This window comes from Stegodyphus dumicola, chromosome 1 (assembly GCF_044657685.1).
Source record: "Stegodyphus dumicola isolate Sdum_Otavi_A_Nest chromosome 1, ASM4465768v1".
Lineage (NCBI taxonomy): Eukaryota > Metazoa > Arthropoda > Arachnida > Araneae > Eresidae > Stegodyphus > Stegodyphus dumicola.
The window spans coordinates 216,709,122-216,734,875 of record NC_140768.1 but is presented as its reverse complement, the minus strand read 5'-3'; the positions used below and the strand labels follow the sequence as shown (position 1 = coordinate 216,734,875).

The 25,754-nt window shown below is 32.5% G+C and overlaps 1 protein-coding gene across 1 annotated transcript in view; it reads right to left on the bottom strand.

Annotated features, from left to right (window-relative positions):
* Positions 1–587: 587 nt before the first annotated feature.
* Positions 588–25,754, bottom strand: part of RpL18A (ribosomal protein L18A) — a 37,808-nt gene continuing 12,641 nt past the window's right edge. Inside the window, exons 3-5 of the mRNA XM_035362963.2 lie at positions 7,940–8,069; positions 1,265–1,374; positions 588–729 (exon numbers count right to left, since the gene is read on the bottom strand). Coding sequence (XP_035218854.1) covers positions 637–729; positions 1,265–1,374; positions 7,940–8,069 — 333 coding nt within the window. The 3' untranslated portion in view covers positions 588–636. The remainder of the gene's footprint in view (positions 730–1,264; positions 1,375–7,939; positions 8,070–25,754) is intronic.

Genomic DNA, 25,754 nt, shown 5'->3' with positions numbered 1-25,754 from the left:
TAGATTTTTGTTTGCTTCTTCGCTGTAGCCACATCAAACAGGCAGCACTTTCATTGTATAACAATAACAGCAGCAACAACTAAGCCATAACAACTTAATTGATGGCAAAAATACCCGAAAAATCTGCAGTTGGTTGAATGATAAATGTAGCTTAAAGAACTACGTAGGTAAGATAAAGTCTTGCACGAGACTTTTTGAATGTCAAGTACTGACTGCTGTACTCACTGACAGACAAGCTACAACTGGCTCACTCTTGTATTAGTCCTGTGTGCTTGCTCTGCGCATACTCAGCATTCGCATATGCTGTATCAACCTGACCCCCACACAGTGGAAATTAATTTGTGGGGGAGCAGCATGTAGATTGCAAGCTGCTATTTTCTGACCACTGGGTTATTTATTTTTTAAATATGGCAAACACAAACCCTATTTGCCTAAGGAAAGAAGGAAACTGGTTTGCATTCACAGTACACAAGAAGAATATCGTGAAAACAACTCAGCTTTTGATTTTGAATTAAGAAACCAAATTTTATATAGATAATTAAGAAATATCATATATCCAGTCTAACAATTATATAAACAAACAAGGATAATTTTTTATACTTTTTTATTTTCACAGAAATTAATTTTCATACAAATTTAGAATTTTGCATTCGGTCTAATAGTAGTGAAACGTGGCTTGTGGAACTTGCGATTGATTCTTGATGGCAAGGGGAACTTGATTTTGCTATCCTGTAAAATAAGATCAAATTTAAATATTTTAAATCTAAATAAATTTTATTATTTTTTATTACTATATTTAATTAAAAAAATATACAGAAGTTCTAATACAATTTTAATCTAAATAAAAAATATTTTAAATCAAAATGCTAAAAAAGATTCCTCTCATACATGTAAAACTTATTTTTATCTCATTGCTTTTTTGCTAAGGGTTAAAAAAAATCTTACTATAAAATTTTAAGCTATTAAAATTCAGTTCTTTAAATCCTGCAAAAGCAAATTTATACAGAATTCATGCAGAAAAAATTGGAAAACTTTCTCTCCAAACTGATATTCTATATATATATATGAATAAGCTTAGTCTAGCATGATTGTAAGCCATGATTAACGCTCTTTGGGATACTCCAATATTTTAAAAGTTTAATACTAACGATATTTTTTGACATTTTATCTGTGAAATATGCAAAACAGCACAGCTAGATACTACACAGATAGCTTTATGAAGTAAACATATTTTTTCAATAAACAGCATAAATAATACACTCACATGAAATTGTTTCACATGGGGTCTTCTACATTTTGATGCAGGTATTTCTTCTACCTTCATAATCTGAATTGAATCTGCTCTTGCACGATGTCTTGCGCCCATGTCACGATCTTAAAAGTTAAACAGAATAAAATTTAAATTGCAAGTAAAAATATACTTAAACTGGTTAATATTTAACTACTATCCTGCCTCCAAATTTGATTTCTTTACATGTTAACACCACAGGGTGTACAAATCTGGATTCACTTCAAATAATACAAATTCATTTGAAGGCGACAGACTTCATTAATTTATGCACTATCATATTAAACAGCAATATTCTAACTGCTGCCTGCAATATCTTAAGTGCAGAAAATTTTTCAGAGGATATTTAAAAAGGTAATTTAGTTTAAAACCAAGCATCATTTTCTTAAAACTTTCATATCTAGTAAACCACAATTTGTAGGAAACTGTATTCACTTCAAATAAAACAAATTTACTTGAAGGTGACAGATTTCATTAATTGATTAATTTATGCACTATTAAATTAAACAGCAATATTGTGAAAGTTGTCGGCCATATTTAAAGTGCAATATATTTCCTACAATCTTTATGGAGTAATGCACTTTAAAAGTTTACTTTCAATGTGTTACTCGTAATTACAGTACAAAGTTCGTAATCCAGGCGTCCATTATCCGGAGGAATGATCTATAATCCGGATCTCAAAGCCACAAATGTTTTTAATATGCTTTACGCATGCGCGTTTAATGTGCGCTTCTGATAGTGAAGAAAGTGACAGAGGTTATTGAAAAAGAAAAAAATTCGATTGGCAAGTTAGTCGGTACTCTCGACACAGCAATTACAGGACTTGAACGGTGGAACTTTGTAACTGAACAAGAAATTATGTCTGTTTATAGAAGAGAGAATTAAAGAGAAAGTATTAGCACAAAAAAACGAAGCAGCTTAAACAACTTACATTGAAAAAAATGCTTAATTAAGTAAACAAATAAATATTAAGCTTTTTTTGTAAATTTTGATACCCTTTAGATCATAATTGCTCTTTATTTCATAAATTATGGTTTCATATTTTTAATTGTATAATTTCTGCATGCCATCTTACCAGATTTAAATTGATGATCTATAATCTGGAAAAAACCTCTAATCCGGAATCTCCGAAGTCTGGATTACGGACTTTGTACTGTATATCATTTTCTTAAAATTTATATAATCATCATATTTTAAACAGGTGATTGTAGGAAACTGGTTTCACTTCAAACAGAACATATCTACTTGAAGGCGACAGATTTCATTGTTTTATGCACAATCAAATTAGGCAGCAATATAAAAAGTGCTGTCTGCAAAACTAGAAGTGCAAAATACATTAATACACACATGGGAACAAAAATAATTATCAGATTTAAAATGTTCAAATGATAAAATCATACGAAATATAACTTTAGGCATGTGTATTATGGGAGACATAAATATGAGACAGCTCTCTTGGTAACTGAGACATGCACCAACTACCGACTTTGAGTGTTGACAAAGAAACGAAAACCTTGCTGAATAATCAGACATTCGACCCAAAATTTGCATTCGAATGATGTATGGCTCCTTGAGCAGAAGATCCCCGCAAAGCTCCGAGTGCTGCAAGTGTGGTAAGATGCTCAGATCTTTTGTTGTTTTCATGAACAGCAAACAATAAACTTTAATTTAGTAAGAATACCACATGCAAGAAAGATTGCATCTTCTGAAGTCAGCCATGATTATTCATACACAACATTAAACTGAGTTCCATTATTCCATGAATCAGAATTTTATTATATTACTAGCAGCTTCGCTGATGTACCGGAAAAATGGCTGAAGGGAACACCAAACGTTAAATTAAAAAACTGCATAGAATTTTAATCTGCAGAAAAATTTAATAAAAAAAGTTATTACACATAACAAAATTTCAATGAAATAAGCAATATCCCTTAATACAAATATTAATTATCCTAATAAATAAATTAACCAACTTCCCTTTGCAAAATCTTAAGAACTTAAATGGTATAAAGGAGATTAAGAACTTTGTTTCCTAAAAAAAAATCACTCAAAACTTTTCAATATCTTAAAAACAGCGAATGAGCAATAAATAACATAAAATACAAAAAATTCTGAAAAGCAAAGTATAATTAATGATATTTTATGTTATATTTTCAAGAGGAAAAAATTAGGGGCTACTTTGGTAGAAGGTTGCACAGATTTTTGGCGATTTACATTGGCGCGGTTTTTACAGTCATCAGCCATCTTGAAAAATGCTGTTTTTACGTATTTTACGCATATAGTAAAGTATTTGAAACTTTAAAAAAATAAACATCGTTAAAAATAATGGATTATTTTTTGTTGAAAATGTTTTTTAAGATGGCTGGAAAATGTAAATAAATAAATTAACTAAGAGTATAAAATGCTAAAGTTAGGTTAAATTATTACTTTCATATATAGAATAAAAACACCGCTATAAAAACATTGTGCCAACATTTAATTGGATTAAAATATTACTTAAATTGAATATCGAATTAAAAACATACCAATGTTTAAAAGAATTAAAATATTACTTAAATACGTTTTATAGGAATTATTTAACATTAAAACATACATATGCAATAAATATCTCAGGAATTTTTGAGAAAATTGTATTAATTTTTTAATAAAAGTTGAAGTATACAATTATAAAGTGAAAGAAAATTATTACTTACATTTTTTAAAGTATTTTACCTGTTGTATATTGATAAGTACCACAAAAAAAAAAAAAAAAAAAAAAAAAAGGGGGGGGGGTATTCTAATGATTTTCACCTGTGATCCACATATCTCTCACTCCATTGAAGAAGCAATTAGTGAGGTTTTCTCCAAAAATTTAAAATAAATTTCCTCTGACGCTATTAATAATTTATAAATAAATCTTTGATTAGAAAAGCCAGGTTGGCCAAAATAAGGTCTCAAAGGTCAACTTTTTTATTCCGATACCACTAATTCTTGGTAATTACCAATAACAACATTCATCTTCGAAACGGACATATCCATTCCATTTGAAATCTGAGGAATTCGAAGAGATGAATAATAAAATGCGGTAATGCACAAATATTCAGTAACCAATCAGGGAGCTGATTACATCACACATAGAATTAAAATTATTTAAATAATCATTCATAATAAAATCATTTTTAAAATAAATGCAAAATTAAATTGTATTTTAATACTTAACAGCCATAAATGTTTAAAATATTAGATTAAATTTATACATATTAATAAAACCAATGACTTTGTAAGTAAGGTGACGTTCATTTTATTTATCAAGTCGTATCGCCAGGCAAAACAAAATCACCAAAATCCGTGCAGCCGTCTACCAAAGTAGCACCTAATCCGGAATCGGCGAAGTCCGGATTAAAGACTTTTGACTGTATATGTAACGAAAAATCGGCAAAATCCTCACAACTGTCTACCCCCCCAAAAAAAGACAATAATAATAATAATAATAATAATAATAATAAAATGAAACATGCCAATGTATTAAAAACAGTGACGTAAGAAATACGATGAAAAATTGTTGCGCCAAACCCATATTTCTAAAAGAATGAAACTATTCAAAATACTGCGATTTCATTAAAAATCTATCAACAACAATAAGAAAGGAAAATTGTTGCCAAAATCACATTTTTAAAGACGTGAGATGTGAAAAGTGTACTCGGAAGCTTCATTAAAAATTCTTTTAAAAAATACAAAGTATTATCATTTTTCCAAAATTCTTTTTGTAAAAGCAGTCGCAAGGCTGAAAGTTTAACGGGGTTGTTTATAGCCACATTTTAGTTAAAAAAATAAGCACCTATAAGCACTTTTCAAGCACATTTTAAGAAAAAAAAATAAGCACCTGCCTAATTACATCATACACAACTGCATAACCTTAAAAATTAGACTTGTAATTTAACATATGAGAAATGAAGTACTTATTAAGAGAGAATAAGCATTACCTCAACCATGGAAAATAATTACTTTTTTTTTAAAATTTTAAATAATAGTTCAATTTACAGAACTAGTTTACAATGAGAGAGAGAAAAAAAAAAAACTATGAAGAACTAAACTATATTACAAGATTTAATGATGAAATTTCAGTTCAAAATAGAGAAAATAAATAATAATAAGATATATTTATTGTATTCACTTTGAACCTAAAAATAAATACAATTTATTTTTCCACTCATATTGATATTTAAATAATTTAAATCTAAATTCTGAACATTTTCTAAATTATCACTGTATATCAGTGTTCTCTTAACAGATATTGCAAGCAAAGTAACTTAAGTAAAAAAGGAACATTTCTGAAATCAGAAGACAGAAATTTGCTTCATGCAGTCATCTTTAACAATAAAAGCTTAACTAATCCGCATACTTGGAAATTAGCGAATATTCCCATTTGGACAGTCGAGCGTAACTTGAAGGAGCGGAGGGGGGGGGGACTGTAGTCACTCTTTAGATTTTTCTGCTAAATAAATGCTTTTGACATTTCAATATGTGCATCATATAAAAATAAACCAACCAAACTAAAAATATTCCGATTAGCAAGCACAGTAAAACTCTTTTAAGTGCTCATAAACAAATCTCGGACTGAACATCAAAATTAATTATCTCTGCAAAATATCGCAATGTTATTGCGCAATACGTGCGCCATAATTCTTCCCTACGTGATATTACGCAATCAGAATCAACAACTGCCAGTATTGAGAGAAAAAAGAACTAAATAACTGGAGTGTTTTTCATTCTAAATTTCAACAGATGGCGTTAAATTTCCGGAATAGAACAATTCTCCGCTTGGGTTGGTAGACCGCAGGAAAGTGACCCCCCCCCGAAAAAAAGGTCCGTTGCTTGTTTTGCAGTGAACTGTAACAGTTTCAATATTCAAGATTTTGCGGAGAAAGGGGAGACCTCCCAACCTTCGTACTGTATAATGTATTGGCCAAAAAAAATGAAACTATTTTGACTACTAATTACTTTCTCTTTATTTAAGCCATTCCGAATATTATTCCTTAGAAAGCTAATCTGTGTTGAAACACAACCATTTTTGGAAATTTACTGTACTTCAGCAGTTACTGCAACTATGTTATTATAAACATTCATACATATGCTCATAATATAAGCATAACGATCATAATAAACACGAATATGAACTGACCATGCGGAACGAGAATGCAAATTATTAAAATTTTGATAGAAATTCAAACGTGTGTAATATTTGTGTGGGAGGAAAAGAATGCCGAATGTAGCGGAATTTTCTACTGCTTTCGCAATTCTTTGACCAATAGAACGACAGGCACCTGTCTGTACTCTTCGTGCACACCAAAGGTTATGTTAATGCAGAGAAAGGGGGAAAAGCTATTTCCGGGAGTACGACTCACCATCTGACATTCCATATTAGGAAGAAAAGCTGTTTATTTAGTTTCGGCTTTGGTATGGGGAAAAATAGCCCGTTTATTAAAAAAAAAAAAAAAGCACTAAAAGCAAAAAATAAGGGCTTTAAAGAAAAAGTAAGCACCTATAAGGGCCTTTATATTTTATTTTCAAATATAAGAACTTATAACGACCGCTACGAACCCTGTTTAACGTGTCCAAAAATCAAAGAAAAATAAACTGTACATTTTTAAACATAAATTTTTTTAGAAAAAGTCCCGCTGAAAAGGTGCTAAGCTCCCTTTAATAAATAAATTCGTATTTAATCGATTTATTGAAACACGAAATTTATTTTAAGTTCGCAAAATAGCCAAGTGCCTACGTTTCATGACGATGTGAAAATGAAGTACGTAGAGTAAATCTCGCTTTTCTATAGCCCATTATGTCTCAAAATGACGCGATTTAGTCACAAAACATAAAATAATAAAAAAAATTCGAATTTCAAAAAAAAAAATTGCTTCGAGGTGCACTGGCTCTTTTCTAGGTGCACATATGTACCAAATTTCGTAGCCGTGGGTCTATTAGCTTATGCGCAACACGAATGAAAGACACACACAGACAGACTCTGTTTTATTATATGTAGAGATAATCAGCACCACTGAATAGTGTATGCCTGAATTCAGGAAACCTCAAAAAATTAATTTTATAAAGTATACTCCTTTGAAAGATATGTTTACTCCATGCCCCGTAGACAGAAATAGTATACTTCAATTTGCAACGAAATTCATTTAAATGGGGAAAAAATCTATTAAAAAATTGAAATTTATTGCATATTTTAAAAATTAAAAGCTTAACAAAGATTCACAAAACCAAAACGCACATATACAGAACTATTACATTAACACTTTTTTACTTTATTTATTTAGCATCTTAAACTTTATTACCCCAGATTAAGCTTATGAAATTATTTCTAATATACTTCGTTATCTACTTAAAAAGGCAATTAAATATTAAAATCAACCTGTATTTTAAGACAAAATAAATTCAAAATTTAAAAGTATAAAAATTATCAAAGATAAATTATAATAAGGTATTAATAAATTTACATTTGAAACACTAGTTCAAATTCAAAGCGCATCAAATAATTACTTTAAATTAGCATATCAGACAAGATGTGAGCTACCTTTACATTTATCAGTTGATTTTAAAACAGTTTGTAGCCAAACTATTTCTTCTGCAAGATTCAGATAGTCAAGATTGTCTAAAAATACTTACAGCACTGTGTTACAGCAGATGCCACAGTCATATCTCTATATTCTCTGTACATATTATGAGTACCTGTACGTGAATTGTATCTTAACCATATACCAAAGTTCTTTACCTTTGTTGGTGTCTTATCATAAATCTAAATGGGGGAAAAAAAACATTTATTATACACTGCAGTACATTAGACTTCACTAACATAGAACATATCAATTATCTTTTCGAGTCATTTTGATAAAAAAAAAAAGACTTGTAAAAAGATAATTTTTTGAAATACTATAATAGGAGCCCAAACACTTTACTTAAGGTCAGTTTACACCTGTCAGAGCGGCTCGGAGCGAGTCTCTCCTTACGATTACTTTGACAATGTAAACGCTCACTTCGACGGAGTACGAACGTAGGGGAGATGAGTCAGCGCTTCCGTTTCTACTTTGAACCTGTTGAAAAATCTCTCCGGGCAGTTACTCCGAGCAGCGTTCGCTGGGACGTCGTGACAGTGAGTTCTATAATCAGAGATTAAGCGATAGCCAAACCATGGCATTTTTTAATGCATATGCATCTTATGAAGTGTTTTACTTCTATAATTATGTGAGCTTATATTCATTTTTCTACAAGCATCCCTACATGAGGATGCAGTAAATATATGATAAACTATAAAAATAAAAAAAAAATTATGAAAAAGATATGTAGATCTCTTTTATTGGGGATATTTAAATTTCTTGCTTTGTATAAAAACATTCTGAGCTATAATTCGTTACAATTCAGCTTGGATGTGAAACTTCCAGTTCATGTTCAGCACGTGTGAGTGCAAGTACTGAAGGTGTATTAAGGTTTATACAAATTATGCTAGATGAATTATAATCTTCTTAAACTATCCGTTTTAGCATTTTAAAACTAAAGTATAATCACTATATTTACCCATTATTAATTTTGTTGATATCACTTTGTGCGTTGTCCAGAAACACAATTTCAGTAGGATCCAAAAGTAACAATTTGCGATAAATATCTTCCTCTTGGAACTATGTCATAATGTATATATTCTTTTACCTGTGGTAATATATGTAATGCTCCCAAGTTTTTTGCTACTTCTTATTTATTTAAGATTTTCTGAATAATTAGGTAGATATACAGTTTACTTCTGTCGTGTTAATGGTAGCTTTGAATAAATATTCCATGTGTTAATTTTGCATTCTTCTCTAGAAATAACACAGTTCCAGTCAGAACTCTGCATAATTAATTCATGCTCAGAGAGCTACTGATTCTGTGGATTCTGGATGAATAAATATATTCTTTCTATTAATAAATAATAAAACACATTATTACTTTTACATTATTTTGTAAATAATTAATTAGGTGTAAATAAACAGTTGTATATAGTAGAAAAACTTTGACTTTCAGTAACCACAGTTGACTAAATAACTTCTCTCAAACTGAGTTTCTTTTAAATTCTTGTATCTGATATGCAATAACGTTTTTGTAACTTTGGACATTCTCGTCCGAAATTAATTTAATAGTTCTTTTGATACTCCTAATTCATTGCGGCAAGCTACCCAATCACGTACCCATTTTTTCTTTTTCTTCTTTTTTTTTTTCCTCCCAAGAGCAGAAATTAATTCGTTTGAAACTGCTTCGCAGACTTCAAGCACCACAGCCTAAGAACATCTATGTATGTTCAATGCATATTCTTTCCTGCAGCTGCGACGTCCGTATCCATTTCGTAAACAAACGGAGGCGAGTTGTCAGTCCACTCTGATTGGTGTTAACAATCTATCAGAGTACAGGTCTGTTCACTCGGTTCAAAACGCCCGGACGAGCGGCTCGCTACGAGCAGCTTTGACAGATGTAAACTGGCCTTTAGCTTTCACCATAATTTATCGGGGGGGGGGGGTCAAAATCAATTCTTTTGCATAATGGTATTGTAGCAATAGAACAATAATTATGCAATTGCATATTGATGGCACTGCTATATTATCTACATTAAATGACAGTAAAAAAGGAGGCTGTCTTTAGATATGAATGATTTAGTTTTGTTAAAATTCACTAATTTTCATCTGAAGAGTTGAAGAATTTTAGCATTCCTCTCTAAAAAATACCAAACACCACAGAAAAATTTACAAAAACAAAAGCTTTTGCATTATTACTTTTATAAAAAGAATTTAAGATTTTTATACCGAATAATCTCTGGAAATAAGTATTTTTTATTCTTTCTAAATCAAAACATATTCTATAAAGAATTGGTGTAAATTATGAAGAAAAATTCTAGGAAATGGAGGTACTTCAATGATATCGATAAAAACTGACCATTGATACAAGTTTCCTTTCTGCCTTGACAAAAGATATTTGACCACACGATGAATTTTCTGATTTTATTTTAATGCACGTTTAATGTGTCCATCTGTCTTTTCCTCATAAAAACTAGTGTGGGTCCCCCCTACCTTTATCACATCTTGACCCTGCCAATGAGCTTATAATCTGTTGCTTGAATCAGTATGTGGATTACTACGACCCTATATCAGACTTCAAAGTCCAGACATAAAAGAACTGATCATGATCTGGTCATAATGGTCATGATCACAAGTACAGTAAAAGCCCGACTATCTGGTATTCAGAAACAGAAATATATAATGTGAAACAATTAAATAACAAAAAGTTGATTCTTTCTCAAATAGCAGCCAAGCGATTTGTCAACAGAGCCAGCTGTTTCTTGGCTACTCCTTTGTACAGAAGACAGATCAGGAAATTTTTTGCAATGTCTTTTTGTATTATTTACTTCTACAGTCAAAAGTCTTTAATCCGGACTTGCCGGGACTTCGGCGATTCCGGATTATAAATCATCAGTTTAAATCTGGTAAGATGGCATGCAGAAATTATAAAATTAAAAATATGAAACCGTAACTTATGAAATAAAGAGCAATTATGATCTAAAGGATATCAAATTTTAAAAAAAAGCTCAATATTTATTTGTTTACTTTATTAAACATTTCTTTCAACGCGCGCCTGCGTAAAGCAAACATTACGCATAGTCGAAATTAGAGAATTGCAACCAGAAAACTATTTGATGTGTATTTGATATTTATAATGATGAGGAATTTGATTTAAATCATACCAAAGACGGAGTACACCGAGAATAAAAACATCTGCCTTGAAGAAAGTGCCAACAGATCAACTTCCAGTTCATTGCATGCCGCGATGTCCCCTCCGCAGAGCAGCGTGAAATTGATAAACAGATTTTGGAATGGTTAGAGAAACAAAGGACATGCCTTTATCCATTTTTTGCAGCAGTTCTACTTTTTGTTTGATGGACATCGGAACATGCTTTCGCTTTGTAGATCCTTTGGCAGCTCCAGAATCGGAAATTCTTTTTGACATAATAGAAAGTTCAAGCTTACTTTTATAAAATTGCTCTAACAGTATGCAAAAAATAATAAGCCGGATCCAATTCGAAAAATAAGGAACAACGCAATCTGCAACATTAACTAAAATAGGTAATTTTAGCTGAGCTTATACCGTCCGTTATACATTAAACGCGCATGCGTAAATGTAGCTTTGGGGTCCGGATTAAAGACTTTTGACTGTATTTCAAAGCTGACTTACAATTTTGTCCTTGATATTGTTTCAGATTTGCCCTTTTCTCATATTATTAGACAACTTATTACTTTTGATAGATTTTAATACTCTCTTATAATTTTCTACATTATTCATATTCATTTTGCAATGTTTTCTGTAATATTAATAGTTTAATTCTTTTCAATTACTTATATATCTCTACATACATTGCTCGACATTGAAAATGCAACACCAAGGAGTGGTCAGAAAGTGATGAAATTTGGAAAAAAGAGACAGCACGCAGCAATAAGTGATCTTTATTTCAAAATGATAGAATACAGAGCGCGGACAACGTTGGCTCAGTAGGATGTAGGACCACTTCGGGCAGCGATGCAGGAAGAAACACGTCCAGGCATAGAGTCAACAAGAGTGTGGATGGTGTCCTGAGGGATGACTCTCCATTCCCTTTCAACTATTTGCAACAGTTCGTCTTCTGAACGAGGAAGGGCAGTCTGCAAACGGCGTCAAATCACATCCCACACATGTTCGATTGGTGACAGGTCAGGAGAGTATGGTGGCCAGGGTAGCATCTGTATACCTTGCAGAGCATGTCAGCAGATGTGAGCACTGTGTGGTCGGGCGTTATCCTGCTGAAAAATTGCATTAGGCATCCTCTGAAGGTAGGTAATTGCCATCGGCCATAGTACATTATCCAAGTATCGTTGGGCCGTCTTAGTGGCCTGAATACGAACTAGAGGTGACATGGAATCGTAGGCAACAGTGCCCTAAACCATTAATGCCACGTTGTCGCACGGTGGGGTGTTCCACAGTTACTGCCTGATTAGATCTGTCTCCACGTCGACACCACACACGGATGCGGCAACTGTCACTGGATAAACAGAAGCGTGACTCATTTAAGAACACGACGTTTTGCCATTTTGTCATCCACATCGCTCCAGTCCGGAACCATTCTAAACATTGGCGTCTATGCTGTGGGGTCAATGGCAGTCTTCTTAACGGACGCCGTGAGTGCAGGCCACGTTCAACCATTCGACGAGAAAATGGTTCTGGTCGACACAGGAATATCCAGGGTATCTTGCACATGCTGCAGAATTGTGGTACAAGTGACTTGTGCGATTGCCACAGCTTGCCGACAGGCATGCTGACGTCACTCTGGCTGCACCTGCACCCCTCCTTCTTCCCACATTTCCTTGTTCCAACTATGTTCGCCATAGCCAATGCACCTTGCTCGCATCCATGTGGGTATCAGCTGTGATTTGATGTAAGGGCTAACCTACCCTTCTCAGTCCGATCACCATACCCATCATAAAATCGTCTATCTGCTGGAAGTGCTTTTGGTGATGCCGACCTGGCATTCTCTCCTATTACATGTATCCTCCGGGACAAAGACCAACTTTCTTTGATAATTTGTCTGGCAGAAATAATGATACGAATATTGCCCATTCTGCACATTCCTTCCTTTATATCTTATTTCACGTGCATCAGAAAGCTGCGCATTTCACATCATTCGCATAACTCAGTGACGTGCGTCTACTCTAAAATCTGCATACATTTCTGACCACTTCTCCTTGGTGTTGCATTTTCAATATCAAGTAGTGTATATATAGGAGGGCAGATCAAAAAGTAAGTTACACCTCCAAATTATGACCACTTATTAAATTGTCGGTACAGAAGCTACACGGCTATGACAGCATACAATGGAAGTTCACTTTTCCACATAGTTCCCAAGACTCAAACATTTCTCCGAAAGGTCACTTTGGATTCCAGATGCATAAAAATCTCTTCCAGCGCTATGTAATCACACTGAGGCAGCTGCTTTCACCTCATCATTTCAGAATCGATGTCCACTGAGATCCTTTTAAGCTTACCGAAAACATGAAGGTCACATGGTCCTAAATTGGGACTGTATGGAGGATGCTGCCATACCTCTCACTTGAATTGCTGCAGCAAGTCTCACATTTAGTGGTCCATGTGAGGTGTTGCGTTATCATGCAACAAAATGACAACGTCACTAAATTTTCCCTGTCGCTTCTCTTTAATTGCTTTATGCAATCAGTTCAACGTTTCACAATACATAGCCGAGCAACTGATTGTCGTTCCTTTCGGCATAAGTTCCATGTACACCAAACCTTCCATGTCAAAAAAAAAAAAGACTAGCTGAAGGTTGGACCTTGGCCTTTTTTCATTGAAATGTGCATCTGTTTCATCCCCTGTAACGATTTGCCTTAGAAACTCGTCACCATCTGCAGAATACAGTTGCAAAAATGTCAGTGAGGATTCAAAAACTTGTCCCTTGCTATCATCGGTTAGAAGACGTGGGACCCATCTTTGACACAGTTTATGAAATCTAAGGTCCTCGTGAACAATGGAGAACACACTGCCAAATGAAATGTTCAGCATTCCTGAAATTTCCTGCGTCGATTCCCTCTAAAACTCTTATCACTTCTATTGATGCGTGCAGCTAGGCGGGACATTGCTGAGATTTTAGTAGCACTGGTTTATATGGAATGTTTCGTCTAGCTAGGCGCAACATTTTGAAACCTTGCCGAAAATGTTCTGCCTGAAGGCGTGTTTTCCGTGTACGTTCAACCAATCAGACGAAAGTTCTGCATCTGAAGGATCACAGGTAATTTTCAATATAGTGATGGCTCTCGTTGTGAAATCATGGACGGTGGAGATAGATGCTAGTTTAATTGAAGAAATACAGAAAAAGACATATATATATATATTGCTGTTTTGTTGTAGTATAACTGCCTAAGTCATTTTTATAAATGTTTATATATTCATTAAATTTATAATTGTGGAAAAAAGTAGGCAATATTTTATGACATGGTATTTCTTTGATCATTTGTTTACAAATTATTCGTCACTAAAAGTTCACCAATCGGACTTCGAGCTGATAGCGTGAAAAGAATGTTTGTATATGCACGACTTTACTTTTCCGCTAATTACTTTTAAACTGAAATTGCATAATCAGCAATTATAGATATTTATTAAAACATAGATTATTTAACAAGCATACACATTAAATTTGTATGCTATTATCTTCATGTTATTAATGAAATGCTTTAGATTATAAACACATTACGACCTATATTATTATAAATGCTACATATTGAATCACTGGAAATTTATGAATTTATTATTATCAATGATGAAAAACATTTCTATATACATTCATTAATAAAAATCTTATTCATTACATTAATACTAATAAACGTACATCAATAATCATCGCATCTCTCGCTATGTGCAGGAAAATACGACTTATTAAATGTGTATATAGTGTTATCTCGACATACGAATTTAATTCGTTCCGTAATCTTGCTCACATGTCAAACTGCTCGTATCTCAAAGCAATTTTCCCCATTGAAATTAATTGAAATGATATTAATCCATTCCAGCTCCCAAAACACCACCTCAGTTGTTTTTGGTTAAATGTTTTTGAACAAGAAAAATCTATTTACAAGAAGAAACATTTATAAATAACAAATACATATTTTATAAAAACATAAAAGAAAAAGTGAAGTGCTTACGAAAGCACTTAATTTTTGTCATGCTTTGCTCATTTAAAATAACTGTCCAAGGAGGTTTGTTTCTTTTAGGCAAGTTTCGTTGAACAACTCTGATGCACGACCAGTTGCAACTTTTTCGGGGTGATTTTTTTTATCCACGAACTCTACAACTTTCTCCGACATTCCCAAGACCTCCTTTATATTTCTTGTAGGGATAACCTCCTCCATCTCTGGCTCTCTTAATTTTTCGTTGAACCACCGTATGCTGCTGCGAATGTAGATCGTGTAACTCCTCGGTTGTCAGCTCCTGACACTGTACCTCGACAAGTTCGTTCACATCTCTCTCATCCACCTCCAGACCATGGATTTTCCCAGAGAAACAATCTCCTCTACCACTGACACTTCGGGTTCCAATCCTTCGAAAGCCCTTTCAGCTACAGCCTCAGGCCACAGCTTCTTCCATGCTGATGTTAAGGTCCTCGTTGTAACACCCAGACAGGCCTGATCAATAATTTTTTGGCATATCACAATGTGAAAGTGGTCCTTCCAGAACTCTCGAAGAATAAGGTTTGTGTTCTCCGTCACCTTAAAGCAGCGCCGAAAAATGTGCTTGGTGCACAACTTGAAACTGTTAGACGCTGCACACGACACCATGTTGCGGTCGTGTGCAGAGGTGTAGTGTGCGATTCCTAGTATCTCAAATTTTACTCTCATCTCAAAGCAAAATAACGCTCGCTTGGTGGCTCGTATCTCAAAACACTCGTATATCGAGGTACCAAGGTACCACCGTATACGTATGTGTGGGTATGTATGAATGCAAAAATGAACATTGCCAAAAAGTTTATTTGAAGTTACTTCTAATTCATATAACGATTATGTAATTGTCAGCAACTGTAGCCATCAATTCTTTGCGCATTATCATGGATATGGAATACACAGTTGAAAAATAATTGAAGTGCATTTTGTGCATTAGGCTAGTCATTAAAATTCATCCACTTAGACATAACCTTTGCTTCTGTAACTATATTTGGGAATTTAAACAAAAAATTGAGCAAGTAGAAATATTTAACATTTTGGGGATAAAATAAAAATTTTTGACTCATCACAAAACAAATATTAGTAAATGGCATTATATCATGTACATAAAAGTTATTAAGTAAATATAAAGATACAAAAATAACTATTTATAATAATAAAATCAAATATATACAACAGATCATTATAAAGAGTAGGACTTCTCTTTGCATGTTTTTTCTCTTTAGCTTTTAGAGTCGCCAGAGTCGAGATAAAAGCGATTTACATAATAGCCATTACCTTTCTAATGTTTTCCATAAATATCAATAAAGTTTAAACGAAAAGAGTGTGAGTGACACAAAATACAATATGGAAAAGCAATCACCACATGAAATGAAACGTCACTTTCGCTAATCTGAGCAATAACTGATTCTTGTTTAGCTTACAGCCTGTTTACCAAGTGAAGATGATAACCTGATTTCATGGAAGCTCATTTCTTAGAATTATTCCTTCTAACGTTATGTTTCGATGACAAATATCGTATGTGATAGCAGCCTAATGATCGCTTCCACACGGTTACCATTTGCAAAGTTACTGGATGTTGCGGGCCTCCCTTCGCGATATTCATCAATGATATCCATGTGTCCAGCTTTAAATTCTCAGCACCACTTACCAAGAAATTGTGCACTCACCACATACAGCAGTGATTTCACGATGAATGTCCATGCAATTCATCCAATTGGACCATAGGAATCTGACTGTTGCACACACCTCCAATTTGGACAGAACATCAAGCTAATGTACAATTGATTTTAGCCCACTATCCACACATAACAAGATGGGAAACCTTACCATTGGATGCCTGAGCAGTTAATGAGTATTTCCTCCCCCATTGCCCAAGATTACGACACACAGCGCGCTTTTGTGGTGAGTCAGTGCAACTTAGTTTTTTATGTACCCTTGTTATACCCCACTTTTTGGAATGATTAATGTGTGTAGAATATGTAGCCAAGAACTTAACATTTAAGTCCTCAGGGATCATTCCACACATTTCTATAGCACTTGGCAAGTCAAGATCATTTACAGAAATAAATGACTCGTGTAGAAGTGCAAAAATAAATTGACTGCTAGAATACAATATCCCAGTTTCAGTAGAAAAGATTGTTACAAAATACTTATGACTCATAATCTGTGCTTACATATTAACTCTCAGATATGCATTTTCTTAGCTCCTACTGAAGGCTATAAATACACTGATTGGGGATTGTAACTATCAATGCCAAAAACAAAGACTACCTTTCTTTCCATGTTCATACTTCTCTGTCATTGCATAGTTGATGAAAAAATAGCTTTTATTTCAATATAGTACATTAACCACACTTTATTTTTCACTTCATCTTTTGGAGATTAGTCTAAAATGCTCAAATTTATATTGTTTTTCATGATAATTCTATATAATTAAAAAGGAGCATAGCTTTAGAATTTCCGATAATCCAGCACGCTGGAGATGAAAGGTTTTTTTTTTCATACAATGTTGCCATTGCTTGCTTTGAAATCGTTGAGTTTCTTAATAAAAAACTCAATGCTTTACAAAATATGAATTATGAATAAAACATATTCTAAATTTGATGGTTATAGGTACCACTGTTCTATCATAATGTGAGATACATACATTTATGCAATTTCTTCATTATTTAATTTCTTTAAATACATAGCGATAATATTTGGCGGCTACAGTTTGAAAAGTGAATCAATGCAAAATGCTGTTTTGAAACTAATACAGGGTTCATAGCCACATTTTAGTTAAAAAAATAAGCACCTGTCTAATTACATCATACACAACTGCATAACCTTAAAAATAAGACTTGTAATTTAAAATATGAGAAATGCAGTATATATTAAGAGAGAATAAGCATTACCTCAACCATGGATAATAATTACTTTTTTTTTTTTTTTTAAATTTCAAATAACAGTTCAATTTACAGAACTAGTTTACAATGAGAGAAGAAAAAAACTACGCAGAACTAAACTATATTACAAGATTTAATGATGAAATTTCAGTTCAAAAGAGAGAAAATAAATAATAAGGCATATTTATTGTATTCGCTTGGAACCTAATAATAAATAAAATTTATTTTTCCACTCATATTGATATTTAAAGAATTTAAATCTAAATTCTGAACATTTTCTAAATTTTCATTGTATATCAGTTTTTCCTCATTGCAAGGAAAGTAATTTAAATAAAAAAGAGGAACATTTCTGAAATCAGAAGACAGAAATTTGCTACATGCAGTTATCCTTTAACAGTAAAAGCTTAACTAACCCGCATACTTGGAAACTGATGAATATTCGGACAGTCGAGCGTAACTTGAAAAAGAGAAGCGGAGGGGGTAGACTGTAGCCGCTCTTTAGATTTTCCCACTAAATAAATGCTTTTGACGTTTTGATATGTGCATCATATCAAAATAAACCAACGGAACTAAAAAATATTCTGCTTAGCAAACGCAGTAAAACTCTTTTAAATGTTCATAAACAAATATCGGACTGAACATCAAAATTAATTACCTCTGCAAAATATCGCAAATGTTATTGTGCAATATGTGCGTCGTATTACGTGATATTACGCAATCGGAATCAACAGCTGCCGGTATTGCGAAAATAAAGAACTAAATAACTGCGGTGATTTTCATTCTAATTTTCAACAGACGGCGTTAAATTTCCGGAATAGAATTATTTTTCGCTTGGGCTGGTAGACCGCAGAACTTTTAGTCCTATTCAATCCAGATTGGAAAATTACACACACACACACACACACACACAAAAAAAGAGGTCCGTTGCCCAGATTGGAAAGTTACACACACACACACACACACAAAAAGAGGTCCGTTGCTTGTTTTGCAGCAAACTGTAACAGTTTCAATATTAAGATTTTGTTAAGACCTCCCAACCTTTTACTGTATAATGTATTGGCAAAAAACTATTCCATTACTTTCCCTTTATTTAAGCCATTCTGAATATCATTCCTTAGAAAGATAATCTGTGTTAAAACACAACCATTCTTGGAAGTTTACTATACTTCAGCAGTTACTACAACTATGTTATTATAACGAGGTTCATAGCCACATTTTAGTTAAAAAAATAAGCACTTGTCTAATTACATTATACACAACTACATAACCTTAAAAGAAAAATTAGACTTGCAATTTAAAATATGAGCAATGCAATATTTGTTAAGAGAATAAGAATTACCTCAACCATGGAAAACAACTTTTTTTTAAAAATTTTAAATGGCAGTTCAATTTACAGAATTAGTTTACAATGAGAGAAAAAAAAACTATGCAGAATTGAACTATATTACAAGATTTAATGATGAAATTTCAGTTCAAAATATAGAAAATAAATAATAATAAGCCATATTAATTGTATTCGCTTGGCACCTAATAATAAATACAATTTATTTTTCCACTTGTATTAATATTTAAATAATTTAAATCAAAATTCTGAACATTTTCTAAATTTTCATAGCTTAACAGTTTTCCCTTAACATATATTCCAAGCAAAGTAATTTAAGTAAAAAAGAGGAACATTTCTGAAATCAGGAGAAGGGAAATGTCATGCTATCATGTTTAAACAGTAAAAGCTTAACTAACCCGCATACTCGGAAATTGAAGAATATTCTGTATAGTCGAGCGTAACTGGAAAAAGAGGAGGGAGGGGGGAGATTGTAGCCGTTCTTTAGATTTCTCGGCTAAATAAATGATTTTGACATTTCAATATGTGCATCATATAAAAATAGACCAACGGAACTGAGAAATATTCTGCTTAGAAAGCACAGTAAAACTCTTTTAAGTGTTCATAAATAAATCTCAGACTGAACATCAAAATTAATTATCTCTGCAAAATATCGCAAACATTATTGCACAATACGTTCAGAGTAATTCTTTCATATGTGATATTATGCAATCGGAATCAACAGCTGCCGGTATTCGGAGAATAAAGAACTAAATAAAGGAAAAGAAAGAGACTTACTAATCTGGGGTGTTTTTGATTCTAATTTTGAACAGACTGCGTTAAATTTCCAGAATAGAATCATTCTTCGCTTGGGTTGGGTAGACCATAAAACTTTTAGTTCCATTGAATCCAGATTAAACAGTGACAAAAGACAAAAAAAAAAAAAAAAAAAAAAAAAGTCCGCTGCTTCAAAATTAGAGATTTTGCGGAGAGAGGGTAGAACCTCCCAACCTCCGTACTGTATAATATATAGGGGGGAAAAAATTGTTCTGACTATTCGATTACTTTCCTTTTATTTAAGCCATTCCGAATATTATCCCTTAGAAAGCTAATCTGTGTAAAAATACACCCACTTTTGGAAGTTTATCTACACTTCAGCAACTACTGCAACTATATTATAAATATTCATACATATGCTCATAATATAAACATAACGATCATAATAAACACGAATATGAACTGACCACGTGAAACGAGAATGCAAATTATTAAAATCTTGATAGAAATTCAAACATGTGTAGTATTTGGGTGGGCGAAAAAGAATACCGAATGTACCGGAATTTTCTACGGTTTTCGCAATTCGTTGACCAAAAGAACGATGTGCAACTGTCTATACTCTCGCACACACCATAGGTTACGTTAATGCAGAGAAAGGGGGAAAAGCTATTTCCGGGAGTATGATTCACCATCAGATGTTGCACATAAGGAAGAAATGTTGTTTATTTAGTTTCGGCTTTGGTACGGGAGGAAAAATGCGCGTTCATTAAAAAAAGCACTAAAAGCAAAAAACAAAAAAATAAGGGCTTTAAAGAAAAAGCACCTATAAGGGCCTTTATATTTTATTTTCAAATATAAGGACTTATAAGCACTTATAAGGATGACTACGAACCCTGTATAAACATTTATACCTATGCTCATAATATAAGCATAACGATCATAATAAACACGAATATGAACTGACCAAGCAGAACGAGAATGCAAATTTTTTAGATCTTGATAGAAATTCAAACGTGTGTAGTATTTGGGTGGGAGGAAAAGAATGCCGAATGTACTGGAATTTTCTACCACTTTCGCAATTCTTTGACCAATAGAACGACGAACACTTGTCTGTACTCTTCCTGCATACCAAAGGTTATGTTAATGCAGAGAAAGGGGAAAAAGCTATTTCCGGGAGTATGATTCACCATCTGACATTCCATATTACAAAGAAAAGTTATTTATTTAGTCTCAGCATTGGTACAGGGAAAAATAGTGCGTTCATTAAAAAAGAAAAAAAGCACTAAAAAAATAAGGGCTTTAAAGAAAAAGTAAAGGTTTTTATATTTTATTTTCAAATATAAGGACTTATAAACACCGCTACAAACCCTGTAATAGCCCACAGGGCTAAAAAATATTTTGCCATTTGCACAACCTATTGGCTATTTGAATTCAATATGCACACATAAAAATACAGTACAAAGTCTTTAATCCGGACGTCCATAATCCGAAACGATCTATAATCCGGACCTCAAAGCTAAACTTTCTGTGCATGCCTTTACGCATGTGCGTTTTATGTATAATGAATGGTATAAGCTAGGCTAAAATTATCTAATTCAGTTAATGTTGCAGATTGCGTTGTTCCTTAATCTTCTAATTGGAGTCGGGTTATTATTTTTTGCAAACTGTTACAGCAATTTTATAAAAAGTAAGCTTGAACTTTCGATTATGTCAAAAAAAGTCTCCGATTCCGGAGCTGCCAAAGGATTTACAAAGCGAAAGCATGTTTCGATGTCCATCAAACAAAAAGTGGAATTGCTGCAAAAAATGGATAAAGGCACGAAGAAAATTTCGATTGGCAAGTTAGTCGGTATTCTCGGCACAGCAATTACAGGACATGAACAGCGAAACTTTGTAACTGAACAAGAAATTATGTCTGTTTATAGAATTAAAGAGAAAGTATTAGCACATAAAAACGAAGTAACTTAAACCGCTTACATTGAAAGAAATTAATAAAGTAAACAAATAAATATTAAGCCTTTTTTTTTTGTAAATTTTGATACCCTTTAGATCATAATTGCTCTTTATTTCATAAATTACGGTTTCATATTTTTAATTTTATAACTTCGAAATGCCATCTTACCAGTACTGTATTAGATAAAAAAACTTTTGATTATTTCAATTAAATTTAAGTTACAATATTTTAATTCTAAAATTTAGTAAGAAATTGGGGCCTGTTTAAGAGAAATTAATTTGTTTACGTCTGGTCTTATTTCACTTAGTTTTAAGTGTAAATTATAGATATACCATGGAAGAAAATCCTTGTTCACACATATATGTTATACATACTATTTAGTGACAATTTGAAAAGTGAAGCGCTGTTTATAGTGAAATGCTAAAACAAAATAGCCCTCCTGGGCTAAAAATAATTTATAAAAGTATGACTCTTGTAGTAGTTGTAATACTAAAAAAGTATTATATAAAACTATTTTATAATTTTGTATTTTTTTCTACAGTAGTATGAATTTCACATAATAATGAACAGCATTCCTTATTGTGTTCACAATATTGTTCGTAAGGCATTCCTCCGTTATATTTTTAAATAAACTTAATTCTTGCTATGCATATATGAAATCGAGTCTTCTCGAATGTCTATATTATTATTAACTGAAAAAAGATTATGTCCTAGATAAAAATTTATTATCGTCTACACTTTTAAAATACAGAATTACAATATATACATATATATAATTTCAGGAAAAGTAAAAATAACCTTTCTGAAAAAATTGTGTTCTTGTTTTCTGAATGTGATTGGAAATACTCTCTCAGTTTGTCGCTAATTAAAATAACCATAAATTTTGGCAGTGTAAAATAGGCTATGAAAACATCTTCAAGATGAGCAAAATCATCATGTTTTCTATAAATCTCCAAGCAAATTCCCAAGCACCATCCAAAACTCCTAGAAGATATTGGTGTGGATAACGAGAATCAGTTAAAAGGCGATTTGGTGTTGGAAGCTATCATTTGCACTAAGGCTAAGAATCTGCACCTAGGCCTTCACTGAAAAACACTAGGTACATCGACAGAAGATGAGATTTTTGGAAATGCAGAATGGATTAACTAGATTTGCCTTATTTTGAATGGGGAAATTTGTTTCTAGATACAAGAAATTCACTATACAAGCTCAATGCTGTAAAGAATTAAACTTGGATCTCAAGGTTGCACTGTACAATAAAGCCATGAGGGCTCTCTGTCTAAGGGAAGGGATGCCTTTCTAGAGGACTTTCTCATGCAAACTGCCTTTTATTCACATTACACATGGGAAAAACCACAAGAACCAAACATGTACCCAGCCCATTCACCTGGGTTTGAATTACTAGCATTCAGAGGTGGGGCCAACTTTCAGGGGTTATCAGCAAGTACCTCTAAGCCCTTTCCTCTTTGAACAGGAGATTTATAAATTAAAATTCTAAATTCTACCTTTAGTTTGTAATAGTCACTTAATTTTGTTTTATGATTACTTCGTCTTTCTCCTAAAGATAGTATCACTCTTAACTGTCATTTCAAAATTAATCCATGCGATACGATTTTCTCATAGCTCTAATGACAGTCATTTTTGTAACACTTCAGCCAGTAATTTTAAATCTGAAAACTACAACTCATTATTTACCAATTAAAATAACTATAGACGTCACATTTTCTCTCACACTAATCTTTTCTTCAAATATATTTTAAAAACATAAAAAGTAGTAAAATTACTCTTTGAAATTGGGCCTACTTATTTGACCAATTTATCAGTTAAAAGCACTGCTTTGTCAAGAAATAAAATAACTGTTCCAGTAGACATGATTGCTAATATCACATCTTCTCTTAATTATTACATATACATATGAAAAAAGTATAAATAAAAAAACAATTGATAATGAAACAGAAATACATAATACAAAACAAATAACAAAAAGTTGGTTCTCTAATCTTTGTCAAGCACAAGAGAGATTTGTCAACAAAGCTGGCTAGCTCGTGGCTGCTCCATTATAGACCAGAGATTAGCAACTTTTTGCTATTTCATTTTGTATTATTTATTTTTGTTTCAAGTTGATTTGCAATTTTGTGCTTCATATTGTTTTAGATTTGCCCTTTTCTCATATCAGACAGCTTAACACTTTTGATAGATTTATACTCTTGTATAATTTTCTACACTATCTACATTAATTTTGCAATATTAATAGTTCAATTTTTTCAATTATTTATACCCCCTACTTTTTGGAATAATTAATGTATGCAAAATATGTAGCCAAGAACTTAACATTAAAGCCCTCAGGGATCATTCGACACATTTCTATAGCACTTGGCAAGTCAAGATCATTTACAGAAATAAATGACTCGTGTAAAAGTGCAAAAATAAATTGACTGCTAGAATACAATATCCCAATTTCAGTAGAAAATAACAGAGCTATTACTCTCACCAAATTAAAAGTTTAACCAGATTATCCTCAGGTAAAGAGAAACCTTCATATTGCAAGCCCTGCTTTACTTAAAAAAGAAAAATACAAATGTTATACGCTTCCCAAATTCACTTTTCAGTTAAGTTATCAGCAAGTACCTCTAAACCCTTTTCTCTTTGAACAGAGGATGTATAAATTAACATTCTTATATAATTTCCAGTTAAGTCTATTATCACTACTATAACAGTTTATAAATAATTCAACTAATATCTAATCTAACATACCTATTTTAATACAAATAAAAGTAACTTCAGCAATGGGAACTCAAAATTTCGTTATCATAACAAAGTATTTAAAGATGTTCTTTAAAAACAAAGAAGTTTCTTAAAATGAAACTTTTGTTAACTTTTTAAAAATTGCTTTTGCACTGGGCAAGTCAAGATCATTTACAATACATAAATGACTCGTGTGATAGTGCATACAAGTAAAGTGTCTAAAAACTAATTTACAAAACCTAATTAACTATTAAAACCCTTTGACGTGCGGTGGTCGCACAGTGAAACATCAATTTTTGAATTTTGTCCTCTTCTTTACGAAATTTTTGAGTGAAAATCAATTTATTACTGATCTTTTACCTCTAAGTAACATAAAATGACTGCAGAATCATACATGTTTCAAGTCTTGGTACTTCAAATCGGATGCCATTTAAAATTCGTTTACGATGAGACAAAATAACTTTTTATTAATATAAACAACTTTAAATTTCAAAAGCTATTCATCGCACATCATGATTTCTGTCATGAACAATAAAAAATTGCAATAAATAAACTGCACATATAAAAAAACCTATCTATATTTATGGCATTTCTTTGTAGTTTAAAGGTGCGACAACTGCACCACTAGAGCATTGTGTCACAATGATCATACTCCTCTAGAGGCTTGGTGGTCGTGCCTTGAAAACACTCCCCTTCACAAATGGCATTTGCTTGCTTTTCAAATAGGAATGTTTATTTTTACCTGGATATAGATAAGAGGCTTTGAAACCACAGAGTTATTTTATTACTAAACAATACATGCATTTGCCCAGTGAAAAGGTCTTTTTTTTTCTAGAGAATTTTCTCTGACCTCAACACATTTGATGCCCAAGCTAGTATTGTGATTTTATAAATTATTTGATGTGGTTTAAATTTAATGTACAGTGGTGGCCAAAATTGTAGACACTTTTGGAAATTTTTATGTTTTTGAATTTTGTATGCTTATAGAAAATGTTACGTTTTGCAAAATGCAAACTTGTATATA